This window comes from Macaca nemestrina, chromosome 5 (genome assembly GCF_043159975.1).
Source record: "Macaca nemestrina isolate mMacNem1 chromosome 5, mMacNem.hap1, whole genome shotgun sequence".
Classification (NCBI taxonomy): Eukaryota; Metazoa; Chordata; class Mammalia; order Primates; family Cercopithecidae; genus Macaca; species Macaca nemestrina.
Window position 1 is genome coordinate 40085817 of NC_092129.1, and position 24589 is coordinate 40110405.

The 24589-nt window shown below is 36.8% G+C and overlaps 2 protein-coding genes across 29 annotated transcripts in view; one reads left to right on the top strand and one right to left on the bottom strand.

The window, feature by feature from the left end:
* LOC105465661 (Abelson helper integration site 1) overlaps positions 1 to 24589 on the bottom strand; it is a 226516-nt gene that overhangs the window by 48012 nt on the left and 153915 nt on the right. The gene's annotated exons all lie outside the window — the stretch shown is intronic.
* LOC105465660 (small ribosomal subunit protein uS17-like) lies at positions 9736 to 10311 on the top strand. The gene has a single exon (XM_011714215.3). It carries the CDS (start codon positions 9766 to 9768, stop codon positions 10240 to 10242), a length of 477 nt encoding a protein of 158 aa, XP_011712517.2. The 5' UTR covers positions 9736 to 9765; the 3' UTR covers positions 10243 to 10311.

Here is a 24589-nt window from a genome sequence, read left to right on the forward strand (position 1 = left end):
AAAACAAACAAACAAACAAACAAACAAGAAAAAACCTAAGAGGACTGGGTTAGGAGAGCTTCCAGATAGCTGAACAAATGGAGGTTCCAGGAGGGTGGCGCCCCAGGGAGGTCATAGAGGCTTCCCCTTCTTCCCCCATAGGTCGCTCTATGTATCTCTTCATCTGTTTCCTTTGTAATATGCCTTGTAATAAACCAGTAAATGTAAGAAGTGTTTCCCTGAGTTCCAAGAGTTACTCCAGCAAATTAAGTGAACTGGAAGAGGAGGTTGTGGGAATCCCAACTTGAAGCCAGTTGGTCAAAAGTTCTGGAAGCCTGGACTTGTGAATGGTACCTGGGGTTGGGGGCAGTCTTGGGGACTGAGCCCTCAGCCTGTGGGATCTGACGCTGTCTTCAAGTAGAGGGTACTAGAATTGGATTGGAGTACCTCTAGCTGGTCATGGAAGTCTTCTGTGTTAAAAGCGGTGTGAGAGCACAGTGGAAACATGGTTTCAAAGTTTTTCCCAAACATGCAGATACTGCAATTTTTTTTTTTTTTGCCAACTGAAGGTTTGTGGCAACCCTGCATTAAGCAAATCTATCAAGGTCATTTTTTTTCCCCAACAGCATGTGCTTGTGTCTGTGTGTCATATTCTGGTAATTCTTATAATAGTTCAAATGTTTCCATTATTATTATATCTGTTATGGTGATCTATGATAGGTGGTCTCTGATGTTAGCAATGTAATTGTTTTGGGGTGCCACAAACCATAGCCATAGAAAACAATAACTTAATTGATAAATGTTGTATATGCTTTGATTGCTTCACCAACCAACCTACACCCTCTTACCCCCTACCACCAGGTCTCTCTCCCCTTCTCCTTGGGCTTCTTATTTCCTGAGATATAACGATATTGAAATTAGGCCAATTAGTAATTCTATAATGGCCCCTAAGTGTTCAAACCAAAACAGAGTTGCAAGTCCTTCATTTTAAATAAAAAACTAGAAATGATTAAGTTTAGTGAGGAAGGGATGTAGAAAGCTGATAGAGGCAAAACCTGGCCTTTTGTGCCAAACAGTCAAGTTACGAATACAAAGGAAAAGTTCTTGAAGGAAATTAAAAGTGCTACTCCAGTGAACACATGAGTGATAAGAAAACAAAACAGCCTTGTTTCTGATATGGAAGTTTTAGTGGTCTGGATAGAAGATCAAACTAGCCACAACATTCTCTTAAGCCAAAGTCCAATCCAGAGCAAAGCCTTAACTCTCTTCAATTCTATGAAGGCTGAGAGAGGTGAGGAAGCTGCAGAAGAAAAGTTGGAAGCTAGTAGAGGTTGCTTCATGAAGTGTGAAGAAAGAAGCCATCTCCATAACATAAAAGTGCAAGGTGAAGCTGCAAGCGCTGAGGTACAAGCTGCAGCAAGTTATCCAGATCTAGCTAAGATCACTAATGAAGGTGGCTATACTAAAGAACAGATTTTCTCAGTGGAGATTAAACAGACTTATATCGGAAGAAGATGCCATCTAGGACTTTCATAGCTAGAGAGGAGAAGTCAATGACTGGCTTAAAAGCTTCAAAGAACAGGCTGACTCTCCTGTTAGGAACTAATAACAGCTGGTGACTTCAAATTGAAGCCAGTGTTCAATTGCCATTTCAAAAATCCTAGAGCCCTTAAGAATTATGTTAAATCTACTCTGTCTCTCCTCTATAAATGGAAGAACAAATCTAGATGATAGCCCATCCATCTACAACATGGTTTACTGAATATTTTAAGCCCTACTGCTTTGTGACCTTCTGCTCAGAAAAAAAAGATTCCTTTCAAAATATTACTTCTCACTGGTCTACCAAAGAGCTCTGATGGAGATGCACAGAGAAATAAATGTTGTTTTCATGCCAGCTACCACAACATCCATTGTGCAGCCCATGGATCAAGGAGTAGTTTTGACTTTCAAGTTTTGTCATTTAAGAAATATATTTCTTAAGTCCATAGCTGGACATAGATAGTGATTCCTCTGATGAATATGAGCAAATAAGTTGAAAACCTTCTGGAAAGGATGCACTATTCTAGATGACATTAAAAACATTTGTGATTCATGGGAGGACATCCAATTGTCAACATTAATAGGAGTGTGGAAGAAGTTTATTCTGACTCTCATGGATGACTCTGAGGGCTTTAAGACTTCAGTGGAGGAAGTAACTGCAGATTCGGTGGAAACAGCAAAAAAACTAGAATTAGAAGTGGAGCCTGAACATGTGATTGAATTGCTGCAATCTCATGATAAAACAAATGGATGAAGAGTTGTTTCTTATGGATGAACAAAGAAAGTGGTTTCTTCAGATGGAATCTACTCCTGGTGAAGATGCCGTGAATCTTGCTGAAATAACAGAGGATTTAGAATATCACATACATTTAGTTGATAAAGCAACAGCAGGGTTTGAGAGGACTGAATGCAATACTGAAAGTTTTACTTTGAGTAAAATGCTATCAGACAGCACTGCATGCTACAGAAAAATCTTTTGTGAAAGGAGAGTCAATCGATGTGGCAAATTTCATTTTTGTCTTATTTTAAGAAATTGCCACAGTCACCACAACCTTCAGCAACCACCACTCTGATCAGTCAGTTGCCATCAACACTGAGGCAAGACCTGCCTCCAGTAAAAAGATGACTTGCTGAAGGCTGAGATGATGATTGGCATTTTTTAGCAATCAAGTATTTTTTTCATTAACGTATGTACACTGTTCTTTTAGACATGGTGCTACTACATAATAGACCACAGTAAACATAATTTTAAACATAGTTTTTTATGTACTGAGAAACCCCCAAATTTGTGTGACTTGTTTCACTGTGATATTCACCTTACTGCAGTGGTCTGGAACCAAACCGGCAATATCTTCAAGGTATGATTGTACAGAATTGCTACGCAATGAGGAATCAGGGTGGTTTCACATGCCACCATCTGTCAACATGACGGCAGCCGAATCTAACCATTCAGTTAGGATTACTCCCTTAACATACTGAAAGGCAAAAACAATGTGGCTCATGGGAATCTGCTTGTATTTCAGCGTTTTTATCCAATGTGCTCTAAACTTCTCATATGAAGATCACCTACTATCTTCTGATCAACGTACTGTATGTAGTAAACTTCTCTGCTTGTTTTAACTTGGCAGTGGATTCTGAGTAAATCATAACTTCCCCGTGTCCGATTAGATTTTATTATCTCAATATTTTATAACAAATTAAAGTTCTATAAAGAAGTTAGATGGCACAGTCCTATCCAGAGGTTTGTTCTGAAGTAACAGTTTATTTTCTCCTTGTTCAGTTAGGCATCACTATAGAAATATCTTTCTTGACCATTCTTTTGATGAGTGTCTATTATAACATACCATTTCTTGCAACCTGTGGCTTGGCATGTAGGCATGACAGAATATCTTCAGCAATATGACTCGAATCATGAGCTGACAGAGTAATTAAGAAATCTTTCTGTGACAGAAGTTTAAAGACATGAGCGAATATGTCCATCTTGGTAATGACAGGTCTGGAAAATGAGATGTTTTGCCAAATCCACGCGGTCAAATTTTGACCACTGTTCACATATTTGAAACAGAGTTCTTTTTCTCAAAGCTCGGGCATAATCATGGTCTCAGTGTCACTGGACTGGCAGGTTTTGTTTTTTTGACACACGATTTTCAGTCTTTTCTAGCACTGCTGGAAAGCAGTGCTTTCCAGACACCATTTCTTGATTCAGGCAGAGTCTGCCAGGCTGTTGTAAAGTATTAGCAGAATTCCTTTCTGTATTATCTTTCAAGGGATTAAATATTATTGTAGTGGTCTCTGAAGAATTCTCAATGACCCCTGGTCAATGAAACCAGTGTACTGAGGGAACACCAACCAGCAGAATTCAGCAGCATATTTGTTCCTTGCAGTTTTATCCACAATGCAATCCAATAATTGATATTCGTAATACCTCCAAGTCATTTGATAAGCTAAGCACTGAATAAATTCACATGCATGAGCACTTTTTCCTTCAGCACTACTTCAACTGGGCCCATAATCATTTGGGAACTTCTCTGTGCCAGTCTAATAAGGCATTGTGGCATCTGGATCCCACCACTTTCTTTATGCTTTCTCCTTGACTAATGTGATTGCAGGCTTCTGGTTTCCAGTACTGTGAGTGAATAAATGTCTTATGTTTTAAGCCACCAACTTTGTGGTAGTTTGCTCCAACAGCCCTAGGAAACTAATAGACATGATTTTTACTTTGGTAAGTGCTGGATTTTCTTCTATTTCTTTAAAGAGTGTTGGACTTTGTTCTGGCATGCAATTACTTGATACCGGTTTTCAGGTTTAGGTTTTTTTTTTTTTTTTTTTTTTTTTTTAGACGGAGTCTCACTCTGTCACCCAGGCTGGAGTGCAGTGGTGCAATCTTGGCTCACTGCAACCTCTGTCTCCCAGGTTCAAGTGATTCTCCTGCGTCAGCCTCCTGAGTAGATGGGACTACAGGCATGTGCCACCAAGCGCAGCTAATTTTTGTATTTTTAGTAGAGACAGGGTTGCACCATGTTGGTCAGGCTGGTCTCGATCTCCTGACCTCATGATCTGCCTGCCTTGGCCTCCAAAGTGTTGGGATTACAGGCGTGAGCCACTGCGCCTGGCCCAGGCTTAGGTTTTGATATAGCATATTCAGAGAAGACTTTACTCTAGGGCTAAATTAACCCTAGGTTAATTTATCAAGGTGTGACCTTCCTGGTGATTCTACCTGATGCTCCACATATTGGGAATATTGAATAAAAATTACAAGCCATTGGACTAAGCTCCTGAACTAGGCCCCAACAGACCAGACTAACAATCAAAATGAAGTCACTTGTGCTGAAGTTCTATGTCATCAAACCAAAACTAACTTGTTAATTCACCTTCTAAGAAATTCGGAAAGAGAGGGAACCAATTTCCCAAACAGGCCAGTTTAAATCTTCAACCAGTATGGTAATGAAGCTCCCTCTCTTTTAATCCTGACAACAAAAAGTAACCTGAAGTTAACCAGTTATTTTTCTATTGTTCTGTTTTCCTTTTCCTGATATACAAGGAAAGTAACTTTAAAAAACCAATCTGCTCTTTATTCTTTGTTTCTCCCCCCATTCCTTCTCTGTCTATAAAACCAACCTCTTTTGCTTACTTTATTGGAACATATATTCTATTTTATGGAATGAAATGCTGCCCCATTCTGGCAAATAAGCCAATTAAGATCTTTAAATTTATTATAATTTTGTCTTCTGAGAGAAGGTTTATCCATTCGGGCTATCAGAAATGTGAATTTTCGCCATCCTGTTCTTGTGCCTTCTACTCTCTGATGGTCCTTTTCTTACGAAGTTTTGTTCCACATATGTGCAGATCAGCACTCGGCCAAAGACTTCAGGTACTCCTTAGGATTACTGGTACAATTATTACCATTTAATATAGAGCCAAATATAGAGTAATGTTTTAATAATTATTTTCAAAGTGAAATAAAATACGCTTTAAGAAAGTCTCATTTCTCAATAATGTCAAAGATAAAAAATATTTGTAGAAAACCAAATTTAACAATAAATCCTGAATTGTACAGAAGCACATTATTAAATATTCAAATGATTCCTTTACTAATAGTGACACTAGGACTATATTTTATTTCATAAGAGGAATAAAGAAACATATAGCCCTATTTCTAGCATCATGTGGTAGAAACATACAGTCCCTTACCATTATATCCAGGGACAACCTTAAAGATATTTATAAAAAAGAAATCAAGGTCCTATTATTTTTAACTGATCTTATCTGGATAATAATAGATTAAGAAAACAGAGATAAAGAAAGTAAACAATTGCACACAGTTTATTGCCTCTGTATCAGATAAATGATCTATTCCTATCTTGCCAAATAATGCAAGGATATGTGAAACTTAACACTTCAAACAAGCATTTGAAAGTATTTAATTCCAAATATCATCTGATAAAATAATGACCAAAGGTACTGGGAAGAATATCAAACTAGAAATCAAGAGAATGAGTTTTCAGTCCTGTGTAGGCCTCCAAGGTTAAAGTACTCAGATTATATATCTGTAAAATAAGAGGTCTAGACAAGATGATATGTGGTATACCTTCCAGCTTTAAAATTTTACCAAACTAAGTACTCAAATAATTATTTCTTTTTTTTTTTTTTTTGAGACGGAGTCTCGCTCTGCCGCCCAGGCTGGAGTGCAATGGCCGGATCTCAGCTCACTGCAAGCTCCGCCTCCCAGGTTCACGCCATTCTCCTGCCTCAGCCTCCCAAGTAGCTGGGACTACAGGCACCCGCCACCACGCCCGGCTAGTTTTTTGTATTTTTTAGTAGAGACGGGGTTTCACTGTGTTAGCCAGGATGGTCTCGATCTCCTGACCTCGTGATCCGCCCGTCTCGGCCTCCCAAAGTGCTGGGATTACAGAATTATTTCAAAAGAACAACATTCATAGACTTTAAGGTAAACTGAAGATATTAATTTATTGGATAACATCATAGCTTTATTGTTTGTGATCATACATCAACTGGAAAAGCTTTTGTTTGACTGCTGCAATAGTATATAGGAAAAGCCTCTTAGTAGTTAGACAACAATAACGATAAAGCATTTCCTCTGAATTTACCATTTGGAAATACTTTTCTTATTCTCTGACAAATAGGGATGACTTTCCAAGTTAGACTGAATTTGACCTTTGGGCTTCAAAAATAAAGCTACTTTACATGTGAAAGCTCATTTTTATATGATGGTTGGTGCTATCATCTGAATGTTTGTGCCCCCTCAAATTCATATGCTGAAACTTAATCATCGAAGTGATGATGGGGCCTTTGGGAGGTGATTAGGTCATGAAGGCAGGAATGGAATTAAAGCCCTTACAAAAGAAACCCCAGAGAGCTTCCTTGCCCCTTCCACTTGTGAAGACACAGCAAGACGATGTCATCTATGAACCAGGAAATGGGTCCTCATCAGACATCAAATCTGCCAGTCCCTTGAGCTTAGACTTCCCAGTCTCCAGAAATGTGAGAAACAAACTTCAGTCATTTATAAGTCACTCAGTCTATGGTATTTTGTTACAGCAGCCTAAACAGACTAAGACCATTGGTACGAATTAAACCTTTTCTTACTGCGAATCACAATTCACATACGTTATAAGAAATAATTGGTGTTACATTGAAAAAGTTTCTAAAATACATGTTTTTATTGGCCATTTGCTAAAAAGAAATCAAGAGAATTCTGCAGACCTTTATACATTGGACTACAGATTTGTTAAGAGAAGAAAAAAATCATAGTGTATTTTCATTTTCTTTCTTGGGAGGCATAATCTGCTCACTATAAAAAGAAAATTATGAATCACTGATTTAGATTAGGGTTCTCAAAATGTACTCCCCAGACCTGCAGCAGCAACATCACCTGGAAACTTGTTAGAAATGTAAATTCTTGGGCCCTATTCCAAATCAAGGGCATCATAAATTCTGGGGATGGGCCCAGTAATCTGTGTTTTAGCAAGTCTTTCAGCAATTCTGATGTACCTAACGTTTAGTTAGTACTTTATTTTACTGGTCTACTTTATAAAACATATATACTTATTTCTGCACATATCAAGTAGTAACTGAATAGGTAAGAAACATAATTTAAAATATAAAGTCGAATCTTAGAATGTTACTGGGCAAACTTAAGAAATGAACCTACTCTCCCTTTCTGAGTTATTAGCTTTACTTACCTTGCTTCGTTTCCCACTTGTCACGCTGAAATGCTCTCTAGCTCTAGATTTGGTCAATGTAACATCTACTTTGTCATTTTTTTTCAACAAACTTATGCTCAAACTGTAACTAGGAGTCATAGTATATAATTTTTAGGTTTCCTTAAAATCTCTTAAAGATTAGTCAAATTTTAAAATAGAAAAATACACAAACTTTAAAAATTGAATCTGTTCATTCAACAACAATCATGAATTACTTATTATCAAATACTCTTACAGGCTAAGGAGAAAATAATGAATAAAAGAAATTAAAAAAAAAAAATCCTACCCTCAGAGAGCTTCCATTTTTTGGGATGTTACATTGTATTTGTTTCGGTACTCCTTTTCAAAAAAAAAAAAGGGTACCTCTAACATTCGTAAAAGTTACTCTCCTGTTTCTCTACTTTTATGTTACTAATAAACAGTACCAAGGTGCATGCAGATATATAATATTAAAATAACTTGTGCATGAATTATTTCAGAAAAGTATAATGAATTTCTTTAAATTCTCTTAATGAACTGTAAGCTATAAGTAAACGTAAAATTACTAGTAATAGACACAGACAATATTTTTAAATGAGAACAAATCCTAGTATTTGTAAGTAACATCCTACTCACGATTTACAGATACAGTTCCAGTAGTTATAAAACATTTTAGAAATATATAAACAGGGCAGGGCGTGGTGGCTCATGCGTGTAATCCCAGCCGAGGTGGGTAGATCGCTGAGGTCAGGAGTTTGAGACCAGCCTGGCCAGTATGGTGAAACCCCATCTCTACTAAAAATAGAAAAATTAGCTGGGCATGGTGGAGCACACCTGTAGTCCCAGCTTCTTGGGAGGCTGAGGCAGTAGAATCACTTGAACCCAGGAGGCAGAGGTTGTAGTGAGCCGAGATTGCACTACTGCACTCCAGCCTGGGCGACGAGAGTGAAATTCCATCTCAAAAAAAAAAAAAAAAGGAATACATAAACATCCACATTTATAAATACAGATATACACTACATAATGACATTTCAGTCAGTGACGTACTGCATATATGACAGTGGTCCCATATAATGGAGCTGAAAAATTCCTATTGCCTACTTTTGTTATAGCTGTCATAATGTCACAGCACAATTGATTTTTAAATAAATTTAGTGTAGCCTGGGCTGGGTGTGGTGGCTCACACTTGTAAATCCCAGCACTTTGGGAGGCTGAGGTGGGAGGATCGCTTGAGTCCAGGAGTTCAAGACAAGCCTAGGCAACATGGTGAAACCCTGTCTCTACTAAAAATACAAAAATTAGCCAGGCATGGTGGTGCATGCCTGTAGTCCCAGCTTCCTGGGAGGCTGAGGCAGGAGGACAGCTTGAGCCCTGGAAGTCGAGGCTGCAGTTCCTGAGATCATGCCACTGCACATCAGCCTGGATGACAAAGTGAGACCCTGCCTTTATAATAATCTCCTGTATCTTATGAGGTATTCTGTTTTTTAAACATCTCATTTAGATGTTTTAATTTTATTCAACCAAGGTTTTAGAACTCGTTAGCTCTAAAACAATCATACAGACCTCAGTTGGGTTTTCTCGCAGCACTGATGTTCATTTACTGTTACTATTAATCATCTGATACATTATAGACATGCCTGTGTATTTGTCCAGATATATTTAGGAATATAGGTATCTACCATTTACTTAATGCTTGCTATGTCTCAGGAAGGTGTTAACCATTTTATACTATACACATACACGTATGCACATATACACACACACACATATATTCCTAACTACCCCATTTAGTATTTATCATGCCTTAGTTTCCTTAACTATAAACTAAAATAATTGTTATTTTTAAGTTATACAATTTAGCAGAGTAGACATGTGAGCAAGTCTGCTTTTCTCCCAAGTCTATGCTCTTCTTAATCACTAGACTTACATTATAAGCACTCATGGAACCATGGGAACACAAACCTGCTTGTCACTTTCCTTAAAATTATGCCAAAAAAAGGGTCTTAAAGACTTGGCATTTCCCTTTTTCAGGCCGGCCGGGAAGATGGCGGACATTCAGACTGAGCATGCCTACCAAAAGCAGCTGACCATCTTTCAAAACAAGAAGAGGGTCCTGCTGGGAGAAACTGGCAAGGAGAAGCTCCCGCGGTACTACAAGAACATCGGTCTGGGCTTCAAGACACCCAAAGAGGCTACTGAGGGCACTTACACTGACAAGAAATGCCCCTTCACTGGTAATGTCTCCATTCGAGGGCGGATCCTCTCTGGTGTGGTGACCAAGATGAAGATGCAGGGGACCATTGTCATCCGCCGAGACTACCTCCACTACATCCGCAAGTACAACCGCTTCGAGAATCGCCACAAGAACATGTCTGTGCACCTGTCCCCCTGCTTCAGGGACGTCCAGATCGGTGACATCGTCACAGTGGGCGAGTGTTGGCCCCTGAGCAAGACAGTGTGCTTCAACGTGCTCAAGGTCACCAAGGCTGCCGGCACCAAGAAGCAGTTCCAGAAGTTCTGAGGCTGGACATCGGCCCGCTCCCCACAATGAAATAAAGTTATTTTCTCATTCCAAAAGAAAAAAAAAAAAGACTTGGCATTTCTGTATTAATAATGAAGACACCTGAAGAAGATCAACAAAGTACTTTACTGCATACTCATTTCTCAGTCACAATCTGTTGAGGCCACCAAAGGAGGAAGCTACATGGGAAATTGAAATGAGACCAAGGTGGCGGCATACACGTACCACATACACATATATGTATATATTAACATAAATACTATGCATACATTAACATTTGTGTCCATTTGATTACTGAAGTTGGTACTTAGGGGTGGCAGGAAAGTACTAAAATGACTAGAGGAAAGTTACTGTGGAAAGGCTGTGAAGAGGCCAAGCACAGTGGCTCATGCCTGTAATCCCAGCACTTTGGGAGGTCAAGGAGGGAGGATCACCTGAGCCCAGGAGTTCGAGACCAACCTGGGCAACACAATGAGACCTCCATCTCTACAAAAAAATAAAAAAATTAGCTGAGTGTGCTGGCATGCATCTGTAGTCCCAGCTACTCAGGAGGCTGAGGTAGTAGGACTGCTTGAACCCCGGAGGTCACCATGGCTGCAGCGAGCTGTGATGATGTTGCTACTGCACTCCAGCCTGGGTTACAGAGTGAGAGTCTGTCTCCGGAAAAAAAAAAAAAAAGAAAAAAAAAAAAGGCTGTGAAGAAATTTTGAGTACTAAAATTAAATGAGAAAGCAGATAGCCGGACATTGATAATTAACTGCTTATTTTACTAAAACACCGAGGCTTATCTAATTCCAGTGTCAATCCAAATATTCTAGGAGAAGCTCATGTACATGCATATGAGCATTTGGTTTATGGGGAAGAAGATAAGTATATAATAACAGAAAGGATAATGAAGAAGCATAGTAGAAAACATCCCTGGCTGGGTGTGGTGGCTCATGCCTGTAATCCCAGCACTTCGGGAGGCTGAGGCAGGTGGATCATCTGAGGTCAGGAGTTTGAGACCAGCCTGGCCAATGTGGTGAAGCCCCGTCTCTACTAATAATACAAAAAAAATTAGCTGGGCATGGTGGCACACACCTGTAATCCCAGCTACTCAGGAAGCTGAGGCAGGAGAATAACTTGAACGTGGGAGGTGGAGGTTGCAGTGAGCTGAGATCACACCACTGCACTCCAGCCTGGGCGACAAGAGTGAAACTCCACCTACGGAAAAAAAAAAAAAAAAAAAAAAAAAAAAAAGAGAAAAGAAACATCCATCCCTATGTTAGCATATAATTCTAATTGTGATACATAAGGAAATGTAGAAGTTGATTAGGGGACTCTAAAACTTATGAAAGAGTATTTTGAATGGCAAAATGGAAAGTAGCAAATAGAATCTTCAGAAACAAATGGAAAACTCTGAGCTTAAGGATAAATGAGTAAAGGGGAATCACTTCCAGAACACTGAGGCAGTGAAATGGGCTCCTCCACCAATGCAAGAACACTCGGATTAACAGTCAAAATCAACTTTATCAGAACTCTGAAAACTAACTAAAGGCTTGCGATAATCTCAAGAGTGTGAATTTAAGAATAACAGCCAAATATCAGCAGAAACAGCAAGCTTTGTGGAATTTTAATTTTCTCTATTTGTATTATCCCCTTGTCAACTCGGTGGTAGCCTTATAAGCCAATAATCTCACAACTCTGCAGTTACTAGACAGGGCAGAATGGTTCTGGAGCACTTCCAAAGCCCAATCCCAAAGAAATGTCACTTTATGACCTGTGTAGCAGCTCCCTGAAAAGCTCCATTCCCAGGGCTCATCTTTCTTTCTTTTTTTGAGATGGAGTCTCACTCTGTGGCCCAGACTGGAGTGCCATGGTGCAATATTGGCTCACTGCAACCTCCGCCTACTGGGTTCAAGTCATTCTCCTGCCTCAGCCTCCCAATTAGCTGGGATTACAGGTGCCCGCCACCATATCCCAGGACTCATCTTTTTAAGATCTGACTCACAGCATGCTGTGTGAATGATTATATCCCTAGGGCATTTGTCAAAAGCAATTAATGGTAGCTGTTTAACACTGCACCTGCCTTAGGTGGTGATATGAGTTAGGACTAGATAAATTAATCTCCAGTTTGCCACATTATATAAGTTAAAATATCCACTTGCGAAAAAGTTATGAAAGATGCAAGGAAAGAGGAAAGTATGTCTCCATATGGGAGGCAAAACAGTTAACAGAATTGCTCCTGAGAAAGCCCAGATGTTGGACTTAATAGACAAATATTTTAACTACTATTATAAGTATGTTCAAAGACCTAAAGGAAACCTTGTCTAAAGAGAAAGTACAAATGATACCTCACCAAACAAGCAAACAAACAAAAAATCAATATAGAGATATAATTTAAAAAAACAAGTGAAATTCTGCAGTTGAAAAGTACGATATTCACTAGAGGGACTCAATAGTAGATATGAACTGGCAGAAGAATCAGTAAACTTCAAGATAAGTAAATTGAGATGATTTAGTCTGAGCAACAGAAGGAAAATAGAATGAATGAAAATGAACAGAGCCTCAGAGAATTATGGGATGCTATCAAATGTACCAACATACGCATAATGGGACTCCCAGAGGAAGAGTCAGAGAAAGGGGGAAAAATGACCCCAAACTTCCCAAATTTGATGGAAAACATTAATCTGCACATTGACAAGCTAAATCAACTCCAAGTAGAATAGATTAAAAAAGACCTATATCTAGACAAATCATGGTCAAATGACTGAAGGCCAAAGATAGTATCTTTGATAGAATAAAACAAGATAGAATAAAACAACTCATCACACAGAAGTGATTCTCAATAAGATTAACAATAGATATCTCATAAAAAAAATATGAACGCCAGAAGTTAGTGGGATGATGCTTTTGATATTGTGTTGAAAGCAGACTCAACCAAGAATTCAAACTATCCTGCAAAACAATCCTTTAAAAAAAAAAAAAAAAGGGACGGTCCAGGCATGGTGGCTCACGCCTGTAATTCCAGCATTTTGGGAGGCTGAGGTGGGTGGATTATGATGTCAGAAGTTCAAGACCAGCCTGACCAACATGGTGAAACCCTGTCTCTACTAAAAATACAAAAAAATTAGCTGGGCGTGGTGAGGCGTGCCTGTAATCTCAGCTACTCAGGAGGCTGAGGCAGGAGAATCACTTGAACCTGGGGGCAGAGGTTGCGGTAAGCTGAGATCGTGCCACTGCTCTCCAGCCTGGGCGACTATCTCAAAAAACAAAAGAGAAAGGAAAAGCAGTGTCCTGGGTCACTGAAAAAAAAAAAATAAACAAAAAAAAGGTGAAATAAATACATTGCAAGATAATTGGTAACTCAAGAGAGGTTGTTGCTCGTGGATCTGCCCTTCAAGAAAAACTAATAGAAGTCCTTCAGACTGAAATGAAAGGGCACTGACAGTAACTAAAATCCATTTAAAGAAATAACACTGATAAAGGTAACTACACAAAATATAAAAACCAGCATATATATATATGTTTTTGTTTGTAATTCTTTTCTCTCCATCTAATTTAAAAAAGCTTTGTAAAGAAATAGTTATAAAAATAAGCTGGTGGGCTTAAAATGTATAAAGACATAATTTGCATGAAAAGAACAGCACAAAGGAGGCAGAAGGGAAGCGAACTGTCTTGGGGCAAAGTTTTTATATACTATTGAAATTCACTTGGTATTAATCCAAACCAGATTGTTGTGAGATGTTAATTGTAATTCTAAGGGTAAACACTGAAAAAACTCAAGAAAATATGCTAAAGGGAAAAGAAAATTAAAATTACATAGTAAAAAATGCTAATTTAACCCCCCAAAGGGACTAATCATGGAACAAAGGAAAAACAACAATAATAATACATCAGACATATAAAACTCCAAAACCAAATTGTAGACATCATCCTATCTTATCAGTAACTTCATTAAGTGTAAACAGATTAAACACTCCAAATAAAAAGCAGAGATTATCCAAATGAATAAAATAAATAATCCAATTACAAGCTATGTACAAGAAGAACACTTCAGATTTAAGGACACAAGACTGCTGAAAAAATGGAAGCAAATGGAAATCAAAAGAGAACTGGAGTGTCTAATCTAATATCAGGCAAAATAGACTTTAAGAGAAAAACTCACTAGAGACAAAGAAGGACATTTTATAAAAATAAAAGGGTCAACCAATCAGGAAGACTTAAAAAGTATACACATGTAAGTACTTGATACAGTCTCAAAGATCAACATAAAAACAGAAGATTTAATGAATGCTGTAAACAACTAGACCTAATAGATGTCTATAGGATGCTTCACTTAACAAAAGCAGAATACATGTTCTTCTCGAGTGTACTAGAACATTCTCTAGGAGACAATATGTTAGGCCCAAAAATAAAACTTATTTAAATAAATAAATTTTAAAAACCTGAGAGCATAGAAACTATGTTCTCCAACCATGATAAACTGAAAATCATTCACAGAAAATTTTGCAATGTGTGGAAGGAACATAAACAACATACTCCAAATAACCATTGGGTCCAAAAATAAAACCTCAGGGAAATTACAAGAGAATAAATGAAAAGAAAAACACATATACCAATATATATGGGGTATAGAAAAAGCAGTAATTTGATGAAATTTTATAGCTGTAAATGTTTTTATTAAGAGAAAAAAGATACCAAGTGAATGTTTTTACTCCATACCTTAAAAATTGTTAAATAAAAATTAAACCCAAAGGAAGCAGAGGGAAAAAAAATTAGAGTGGAAATAAATAAAACAACAAATAGAAAAAGAGTAGAGAAAATTAGTGAAATAAAAATTGGTTCTTTGAAAGATCAAGAAAATAGACAAAACTTCAAATAGACTGACCAGGGTAGAAAAAAACAAAAGGTAAGATCCAAATTAATAAAATCAGGAATGAAAGAGGGAGTATCACTAACTAGTTTAGGAAAATAAAATGGATTATAAGGAAGTGAACTATCAATTGTATGTCAACAAATTAAATAGCTTATATGAAAGGGACAAAATCCTAGAAAGATGCAACTTAAAACTGACTGAAGAAGATAGAAAATGTGAATAGGCCAATAAAGAGATTAAATCAGTAATAAAAAAACTGCCCAGAATGCATCGTTGGTGAATTGTACCAAATGTTTAAAGAAATGCCAATCTTTCACAAACTTTCCTAAATTAAGAGACAAATGAACATTTTCTAATTCATTCCATCAGTCTTACCATGATCCCAAAACAGACAAGAAAATTACAGATCAATGTCCCTTATGAATACTGATGCAAAACTCTCAACAGTATACCAATAAACAGAATCAACAACATATGAAAAAGATTATATTATACATCATAACAAGTGGGATTTGTCACGGGAATGACAGGTTGGCTTAACATATGAAAATCTATCAATGTAATAGACCATATTAATAGCATTAAAGGTAAGATCCACAGAATAAACTCAGTAGATTGGAAAAGCATTCAACAACATTTTCTAATAAAAACACTCAACAAAGTAAGAATGCAAGGAAATGTCCTCAACCTGATAAAGTCTATATATAGCCTTTCTAGGCTATACACACACACACACACACACACACACACACACACACACACACACACACACAAAAACACACACACACACACACACACACAGAAGCATAGCTAATTTCATAATTAATGGTGAAAGACTGAAAGTTTACCTTCTAAGATTAGGAAAAAGACAGGGACATTCATTCACACCACTTCAACATTGTACTGGAGGTTCTAACTGGAAAAATTAGGCAAGAAAAAAAAAAAAAAAGGCACCCAGATCGGAAAGGAGAAGTAAAACTATCTCTATTAGCAGAGTATGCAGATAATCTCAAAGAATTGACACCCCCAACAAGAAAATCTAAAACAAACAAACAAAAAAAACCTGTTAGAATATACAAATTCAAAAAGGTCACAGGATACATGACCAATATACAAAAAAACCACTTATCTTTCTATACCCAAGCGATAAACACCTTTACCAGAGTAATGAACAATCTGAATATAAAACCAATTCCATTTGCAATGGCATACAAATAAATTTAACAACAACAACAACAAAACGCTAAGAGTTATACACTGAAAACCACAAAACACCACTCAAAAAATTTAAACAGGCCTAAATAAATGGACCCATGCTAAAAGACTGGGAAGACAACGTTTTCACAATTTGATCTGTGAATTCAATGCAATTCCCGTAACAAATATTGCAAGAGCTGACAAAGTGATCATAAGATTCCTACAGAAATGCAAGGGATCTAGAATAGCCAAAACAATCTCAAAAAAGAACTAGGTTGAAGGCCACACCCTGATTTTAAAACTTCTACAGAGGTACAGTAATTAAAACAGTGTAATGCTGACCATAAGAATAGGCGTGTGTATGGATCAATGCAAAAAAATTCAGACTCTAGATATAAACTCTTACATTTTTGGTCAACTGATTTTCAGCAAGGGTGCCAAGACAATTAAAAGGAAAAAAAAAAAAAAAACACCCAAAACCAAAAAACAAACAACCCCCCAGGCTGACTTTTTTCAAAAATAGCTAAATGCAAAAGAATAAAGTTGGATCCTTAACTCACACTGTCTACAAAGTAAAGTCAAACTGTATTATAGCCCTTAAAGGTAACAGCTAAATATATAAAACCCTCATAAGAAAATCTGAGAGTCAATCTTCAGATCAGGCAATGGTTTCTTAGACATAATATCATAGGTACAAGTGACAAAATAAAAAAGTAAACTAAACTTTATCAAAATCTAAAACATTTTGTGTGTCAAAGGATATGATCAAGAAAGAGAAAAGACGACCTATAGAATGGAAGAAAATATTTGCAAATCATATACAGTCAACCTTCGGTACCCTTAGAGGATTGGTTCCAGGATCCTCCTTGGATAACAAAATCTATGGATGTTCAAGTCCCTTATATAAAATAGCATTTGCATACAAGTTACACAATCCTCCCATACACTTTAATCTCTAGTTTATAATACCTAATACAATGTAAATGCTATATAAATAGTTGTTATACTATTTTTTGTTTACATTATTTTTATTTTCATATTGTTATTTTTTTTCAAATATTTTCCATTTGTAGTTGGTTGAATCTGTGAATGCAGAACCTACAGACACGGAGAGCTGAATGTATCTAAGAAGAGACTTGTATCCAGACTATACAAATAACTCTTACAAGTCAATAACAGGTTAACTTAATTAGATACAAATAATATGAATGTATTTACATTAAAAATTTATATATATTTTATAAAATTTTACAATTTTTATGTACTATATAGGTATATTTACATACTATATGCCTGGTACATATTAAGTACTCAAGAGTTAGGTATAATTATTATTAAATTCCTAAATTATTTGAGTATTAACAAGGAATGATATTTTCTGTAGAATGCCTACAACTCCCTCCCTCCCTCCCTTTCTTCCTTCCTTCTTCCCTCTCTCTCTCTTCTTTCTTTCCCTTCCTTTCCTTTTTCCTTTCCTTTCCTTTCTCTCTCTCTTCTCTCTCTCTTTCTTTTTTAGAATTAGAGGAGAATCCATAAAGTGAAAGCAAGTTTATTAGGAAAGTAAAGGAATACAGAATGGCTACTCCATAGGCAGAGCAAGCCTACTTCAACTCCATTTCTGAAAACCAAAAATTATTTCTCAGTTTGGTAAAATAAGCTCTGACACACTCTCTCACACACACACACACACACACACACAGTGTAAAAATCTAGTATATATTATAATTAGTATATCTAGTATATTATATAACAAAACATAATTATAATCTCCCGAATTAGAAAATGAGTAAAGAATCTGAATTAGACATTTCTCCAAAGAGAATATACAAATGTTATTTCAGAAGATGCTCACATTATTGTCATTGGGAAATGCAAATGAAAATCATGAGGCGTCACTTCCCATCCACTAGGATAGCTATAATAAAGAATCAGTTTTACTGATTAGGATGTGGAGAAATTGCAACACTCATTCATGTCTGGTGTGATTGTAAAGTGGTTCAGTTGCTTTGGAAAACATTTTGACAGTTCCTCAAAAGGTTAAACAGAGTCACCATATGATGCAGCAATTCTATTTCTAAATATATACCCAAGAGAATGGAAAACTTATGTCCATGCAAAAACCTGTACATGAATGCTCACAGAGTAATATTCATGGTAGCTAAAAATGGAAGCAATCAAAATGTCCATCAGTGAATTAATGGATAAAAAATGTGGCATATCCATATACTTGATATTATTTTTGGTCATCAAAAGGAATGAAATTCTGATACATGGCACAACATGGATGAACCTTGAAAACATTATGGTAAGTGAAAAAAGCCAGACACAAAAGGCTACACAGTGCGTTTATATAAAATATCCAGAATAGGCAAACCCATAGAGACGGAAAGTTGATTAATAGTTGTTAGAAGTGAAGAAATGGAAGGGATCATTTTTAATGAGTATGAGATTTCTTTTGGGGGCCAACGAATGTTTCAAAATCAGACAGAGGTGGTGGCTGCAAAACTCTAAAAATATATTAAAACCACTGAACAGTACACTTTAAAAGGGTGCATTTTACGCCATGTGAATTATATACAAATCAAGCTGTTACAAAAAAAGAACATCATGGAAATGATTGTTAAAGGAAGTGTAGCTGCTTATGACGAAGAAAGCAACAGTGCAAACAAAAATACAGATAAGGAGACCATATTTCTCCACATCAGAGAAGACAACCTTGATCCTGGCCATGGAAATAGACAAAAGAGGTTAGACTGTGGAAATATAATCAAAGGAGAAAGCAACATATGTGGGACATAAGAGAACTAGCTAAGCTTAACATATTATACTAAGGTATTGTTCGTAAGACCAAACAGCTGGTAGTACCAATGACAGAAAACTAAAGTGGAAAGGCCCAGTGAAGGTCCTGGGGAAGACAGGAGTTTTATTGAGCGGTGCTTATTTTTATTTTTATTTTATTTTTATTTATTTATTTATTTATTTTTGAGACGGAGTCTTGCTTTGTTGCCCAGGCTGGAGTGCAGTGGCGCGATCTCGGCTCACTGCAAGCTCCGCCTCCCGGGTTCACGCCATTCTCCTGCCTCAGCCTCCCGAGTAGCTGGGGCTACAGGTACCCATCACCATGCCTGGCTAATTATTTTTATTTTTATTTTTAGTAGAGATGGGGGTCTCACTGTATTAGCCAGGCTGGTCTCGATCTCCTGACCTCGTGATCCACCCACCTCGGCATCCCAAAGTGCTTGGGATTACAGGCGTGAGCCATTGCGCCCAGCCGAGCTGTGCTTATTTTTAGGTTCTTTAAATTACCAAGTGGTAACAGTCTAAGTATGGATTATAAAGATCTTTTTTCTAGTAAACGAGAAAGAAAAGAAGAATTAGGATTAGAATATCAGCTGGACAGTCATTCATGCTTGAACATTAGCTGAAACTTAAGTGTGTACAGTGAGCTTACCAAGTAGGTCTCAAGGAAGAGAGGAAACAGCCCCATCACCTCAGTCTTGGGTGATACAAATAATCACCTTCTCATTCCTTCACTCCTTTCCTTCAAGCAGCTGTCTGTGGCATGTGGGTAGCATAGTTTGAAGTGTAGCAGGTGTTTGTAATTTCCTTTCTCAAGGTCACAGGTGACTCTGCCAGTGCACTACAAAAACCACAGCTTCTGGGCCCCTTTCTTCCCACCAAACCCCAAGATCCCCTTCTCACATCCAGATTACTCTGTTACTTACACATCTTTAACCCACTCCACAGCTATTAGAACTGAAGTGCCCCTCTTCCCAGGAAACGGACTAAGATTCTATCCACTAGCCTCAGATCGTTATCTGTTTGAAACTTCTTTGTGGGTTGATGGAATGTTTTCCAAGAAATGTTTTAGAAATTGGCTTTCTTAGATAACTTCCATGGTGGATTTATTAAGAAGGAGGAAATCAAGGTCATCATGCTCTTTTTAGCTGTCATTCTGTTCAGCCTTTCCAGTGGTGCCTGTTGTCTCCAACCTCATTGTCACACTCCCTGCCTAATCCTATTGAAAGTTACAGTTACGTTACAAAGATCAGATGAGATAATATACAGTATGTAGCAGGGCTTTTAAAAATATACATTGTTTCATACATGCTAACTGCTGTTAATACTACCTAAACTGCTCTCAATTTTCACAAAATTTGCCTTGTGTCACTGAATGACATTAGAGTTTAATGGTTTATTCACATAAACTGACTCTGCTTTTAGAGTTAATATTTTTGGCTCATTTATCATAATGAATTAACACATTAAATCTAAATGATTCTAGAAGACGCTTAAAGATCTTTTGTCTGTTTTCTCATTGGCAAAAGGTGATGATGATAATAATTTATCTCACAGAATTATTATGACATTCAAGTGAGATCATCTACTTTGCACAATATATAGTAGGTGCCCAATAAATATAATCCAATTCCTGAAGTTCTTCAAATTATCACAGAGGAAAGGTGTTTTGTAGTAAAATATTTCTGTAGAACACTCACAGCTATAAATGTGATCATATTTTCTAAATCAAATGCAGATCCACTAACTGGAATTCCTCTGCTGAAAACCAGGATTTATTTTCAGATTTGGTAAAATAAGCTCTGAATCCAAAAAGTGCTCCCAGAGAAGTCTGCATGTGTTGCCATAAGATAGTACCAGCCAGAGATAAGCTGACAAGAAAACTTTATGAAGTTTGATTTCAAATACAGAATAAGAAGGGTTTTTTCCCCCTTCTAGGGATTTATCTTAATCTTTATGCATCTAGCTAATCTGTGACCCAATTATGTAGTTATACCAAGGGTGTCTGTGTTAGTGACTGCCGTGAGGCTATCTCTGTCAAAGACCAATCTCACTGCTGGGGACACTGAGATGACAGGATAGAGTATCAGAAGAAGATGAAACTTGGTGAACTTACATGTTTATCATGGCAAAAAAACAATCTATGGAACATTAGTAGTGGCAGATGGTAGATGTCCATCTAGGCAGGAAAACCAGGGTACTAGTAGTTTGATAACCTTTGATTAAATTTCTCCCCAGATAGAAAGTAATGCTCCATAACCATGTGTGTTAAATTTTTTCTTTTCCAAATAATTGTTTCTTTCATTTCATGGCCTGTTAACTCAAGGTTTGCTTGCTGCTAGTGATTATATTACTGCTTCCTTAGAGTGGTCAAATTTTATTTTCCTTTTGGGAAAGGGAAATTTTAAGTAACCACTATATCTTATTTTAAAAGCATGCAGTAAATGCTTTGTTAAAGTACAATACAACACTGAAATTACTATTAAGTAATAACACTCCCCAGGTAAAATTACTTAAAAATAAAAACTTAAATTGCCTACAGGAAAAAAAAATGCTGCCATTTTGATTTTGTGCACTGTTTAATATTTTTCTAATGTTTTTGAATAAAGAAAACTTAGATGAGGCATTATAAAACTTGTCAATGTTACAAAGTTTGGAAGAGAGCTATTACCATAGTTGAGAAAATCAAGATTCAAAAGAATATTGACAAGCAGGTTAGTGAGTCAAAAATGAATCTATGAAATTCAGTAAAAATAAATGGACAACTTTGCAGTTAGGGTTAAATAGTAATAGCTAATGGCCGAGAAATTACTGTGTATTAGACACAGTATTTAGTACTTGAAACAACAGAATAATATTAAGGCAGACACTATTCTCATCTTCTTTCCAGATATAAGGATAGTATGAGGCACAAATATATAAATAACGAGAAGATCTGTCTTGACGGCCTATCTTTAAAACATCAAGGAGTTATGGTAGGTCACAATTCAACAACAAACAAAATATCCAGATAATAGAAACCAATAATAACACTACATTTTTTGTATTATAAATGGAACATTAAGTCTAGTTCTAAATGCCACTTTTCTGAAGAACATAAATAAATTGGAAAGGAATCAATACTAAGAGAAGTTAAAAAAAAAAAAAAAAAAAAGGAAGGACATAGCCTAAAAAAGAGAAGAACAAGATGAAACATCAGTCCTCAAACATCTTAAGAGCTATATTTACATAAGAGGAAACTTATTTGTACTACAACGATCTAAATGCAAAGCAAAGCTAATATACTAATTATCTGTAGCAAAGAACAAAACTTGAGTAATTAATGAACACAGTGTTCTTAACATAGAACTAGTTTTTATCTTTTCCCCGAAAAGAATGTATCCACAAGTAAGGGTACACTTTCTTTAGTAACTACTGATACTCTTTTCATATGCTGAACTTAAATGACTAGAAACATACTAGAAATGTCTCAATACTCTTATCACAATATTCCAATATTAGTAGGTAACACAGTCTCTGAAAAACTCTTGATGGAAATCTCAATAACTTCAGAGGCTTTTATGTAACATGTTAAGAGAAAATAACTTCTTGGCTCTATATTTACTACGTGTGTGATCCTAGGGAAGCCTCTCTTCACTTTTCAGTGCCTCAGTTTCAAATTTATAAAATGGAAATAATAATATCTACCAAATAGAATTATGCAGAATAAAAGTAGGCATAGATATCAGAACTATATACTGGTAACACAGTAAGTGTTCAATACATGTAAGCCTTTATTATATCATTAATGTTCACAACAAAGCACTACTAAGTTTAATAATTTAATATTTATATGTTGCCCAGGCTGCAATACAGTGGTGTGACTGTAGTTCACTGCAGTCTTGAACTCCTGGGCTCAAGTGATCCTTCTGCTTCAGCCTCCACAGAGGCTGGGACAACAGGTGCATGACACTGCACCTGACTAATTAAAAAAAAAATGTTTTTAAGAGACGGGTTCCTGCTGTGTTGTCCAGGCCAGTCTTGAACTCTTGGCCTCAAGCGATCCTCCCACCTTGGGAGTGCTGGTATTACAGGTATGCGCCACTGCACCTGCCCCTTTTCTTATCTTAGAAAAAATAGTGAGATTTTATGAAATGAAGAAAACAGATTACTGGGTGTTCATTCAGTAGAACACTAGGCAGCCTGACCAGTGTCCTCCCTCTTTCACACTATATACTACATGTGTTCTCCAACCCATCTGCTGGCTAAATTGCACAGATATTTGGATCCCACATCCCACTGCTTAGCATTGTTTATCAAGCACTGATTTTATGAAGGTGGAGACTGGGCCCTATAGTGAAGAGACTTAGATTCTGATCTACCAACAACAACTAACCTATGCCCACTTATTAAGCAGCATGAAGTTTTCAACAAAAATGGTGGTGGCGTTAACTGCCACATTATAATATAGGGAAGTGAATTCTAACTGAATCCTAAGAATAAATAAAATGATAAGTGAGCATTCAAAGGATGACCACTAGAGATGTGCTTCATTTTTCTGCTCTAATATATTGTCTTTGAGCAATACGAGCAGTTGAAAAAGACTCACAGAACTTCAGACCCAAAAGTTGACTTTAAGATCAATTTTTTCAACTCTCCTCATTTTAGCAATTAGAAAAGTAAGTCCCTTGGTAAGACACCTTGCACAATTGACCTACTCTACTCCTTTGTCAAATGCTAAAACTCAGTTTGCATCTTTCTCCTGCCTCATTCATACTGCTGGATCTTTCCTTCCATCTGATAAATATTTATTTTGAACGGAATACTGTTGTATAATTACCCAAACTGTACTTTTCACTTTCACAGAACATGGAAAAAGAAATATTTATTTCACATTCTATATAGGTTTATCTCATGGCAGTTCTTTTGGCAAAATGTTTTCTTTTCTGAAATGAGTCAGTAACATATCCACAGGGCTAAATTAATTGCTATTCTATTTTCCATCTCCTCTCATGATGAGCCTCTTGAATTGCTTCTGATTCACCATGCCTCCTAGTGTGACCATCCAGCTTCCTTTCTGGGCCCTGCTCTCATTCTCCAAGAGATAGCATAAAAACACCCTCCATTTCCATACTTGCATTGGTTTCCGAGATGCTACGTTATCCCTGATCTCCTGCCTCCTTTTCTACATTTTGTCTTCTTTGAGGGCTCTTCTTCCAACTTTTAAAATATGGACACACATCCAGGCTGGCCCTCTGTTCTTATTTATTTTTATAGTTTCATCACATATATATTCATTCATTTAAGCAGTATCCACTGAAGGCCTATAAGCAGTGGTGAGTAAGATGGACATGGTCCATGCTATCATGGAACATACATCCAACTGAGGAAGACCAGATAAGAAAATAAATAAAAAAATTCCAAATTGGGATAACTGCTGAGAAAAAAAAAGGTGTAATAATAAAGACTAATGGGGGTGAAGGAAGGTCTTTTGAAAAGTTAACATTTACCTGG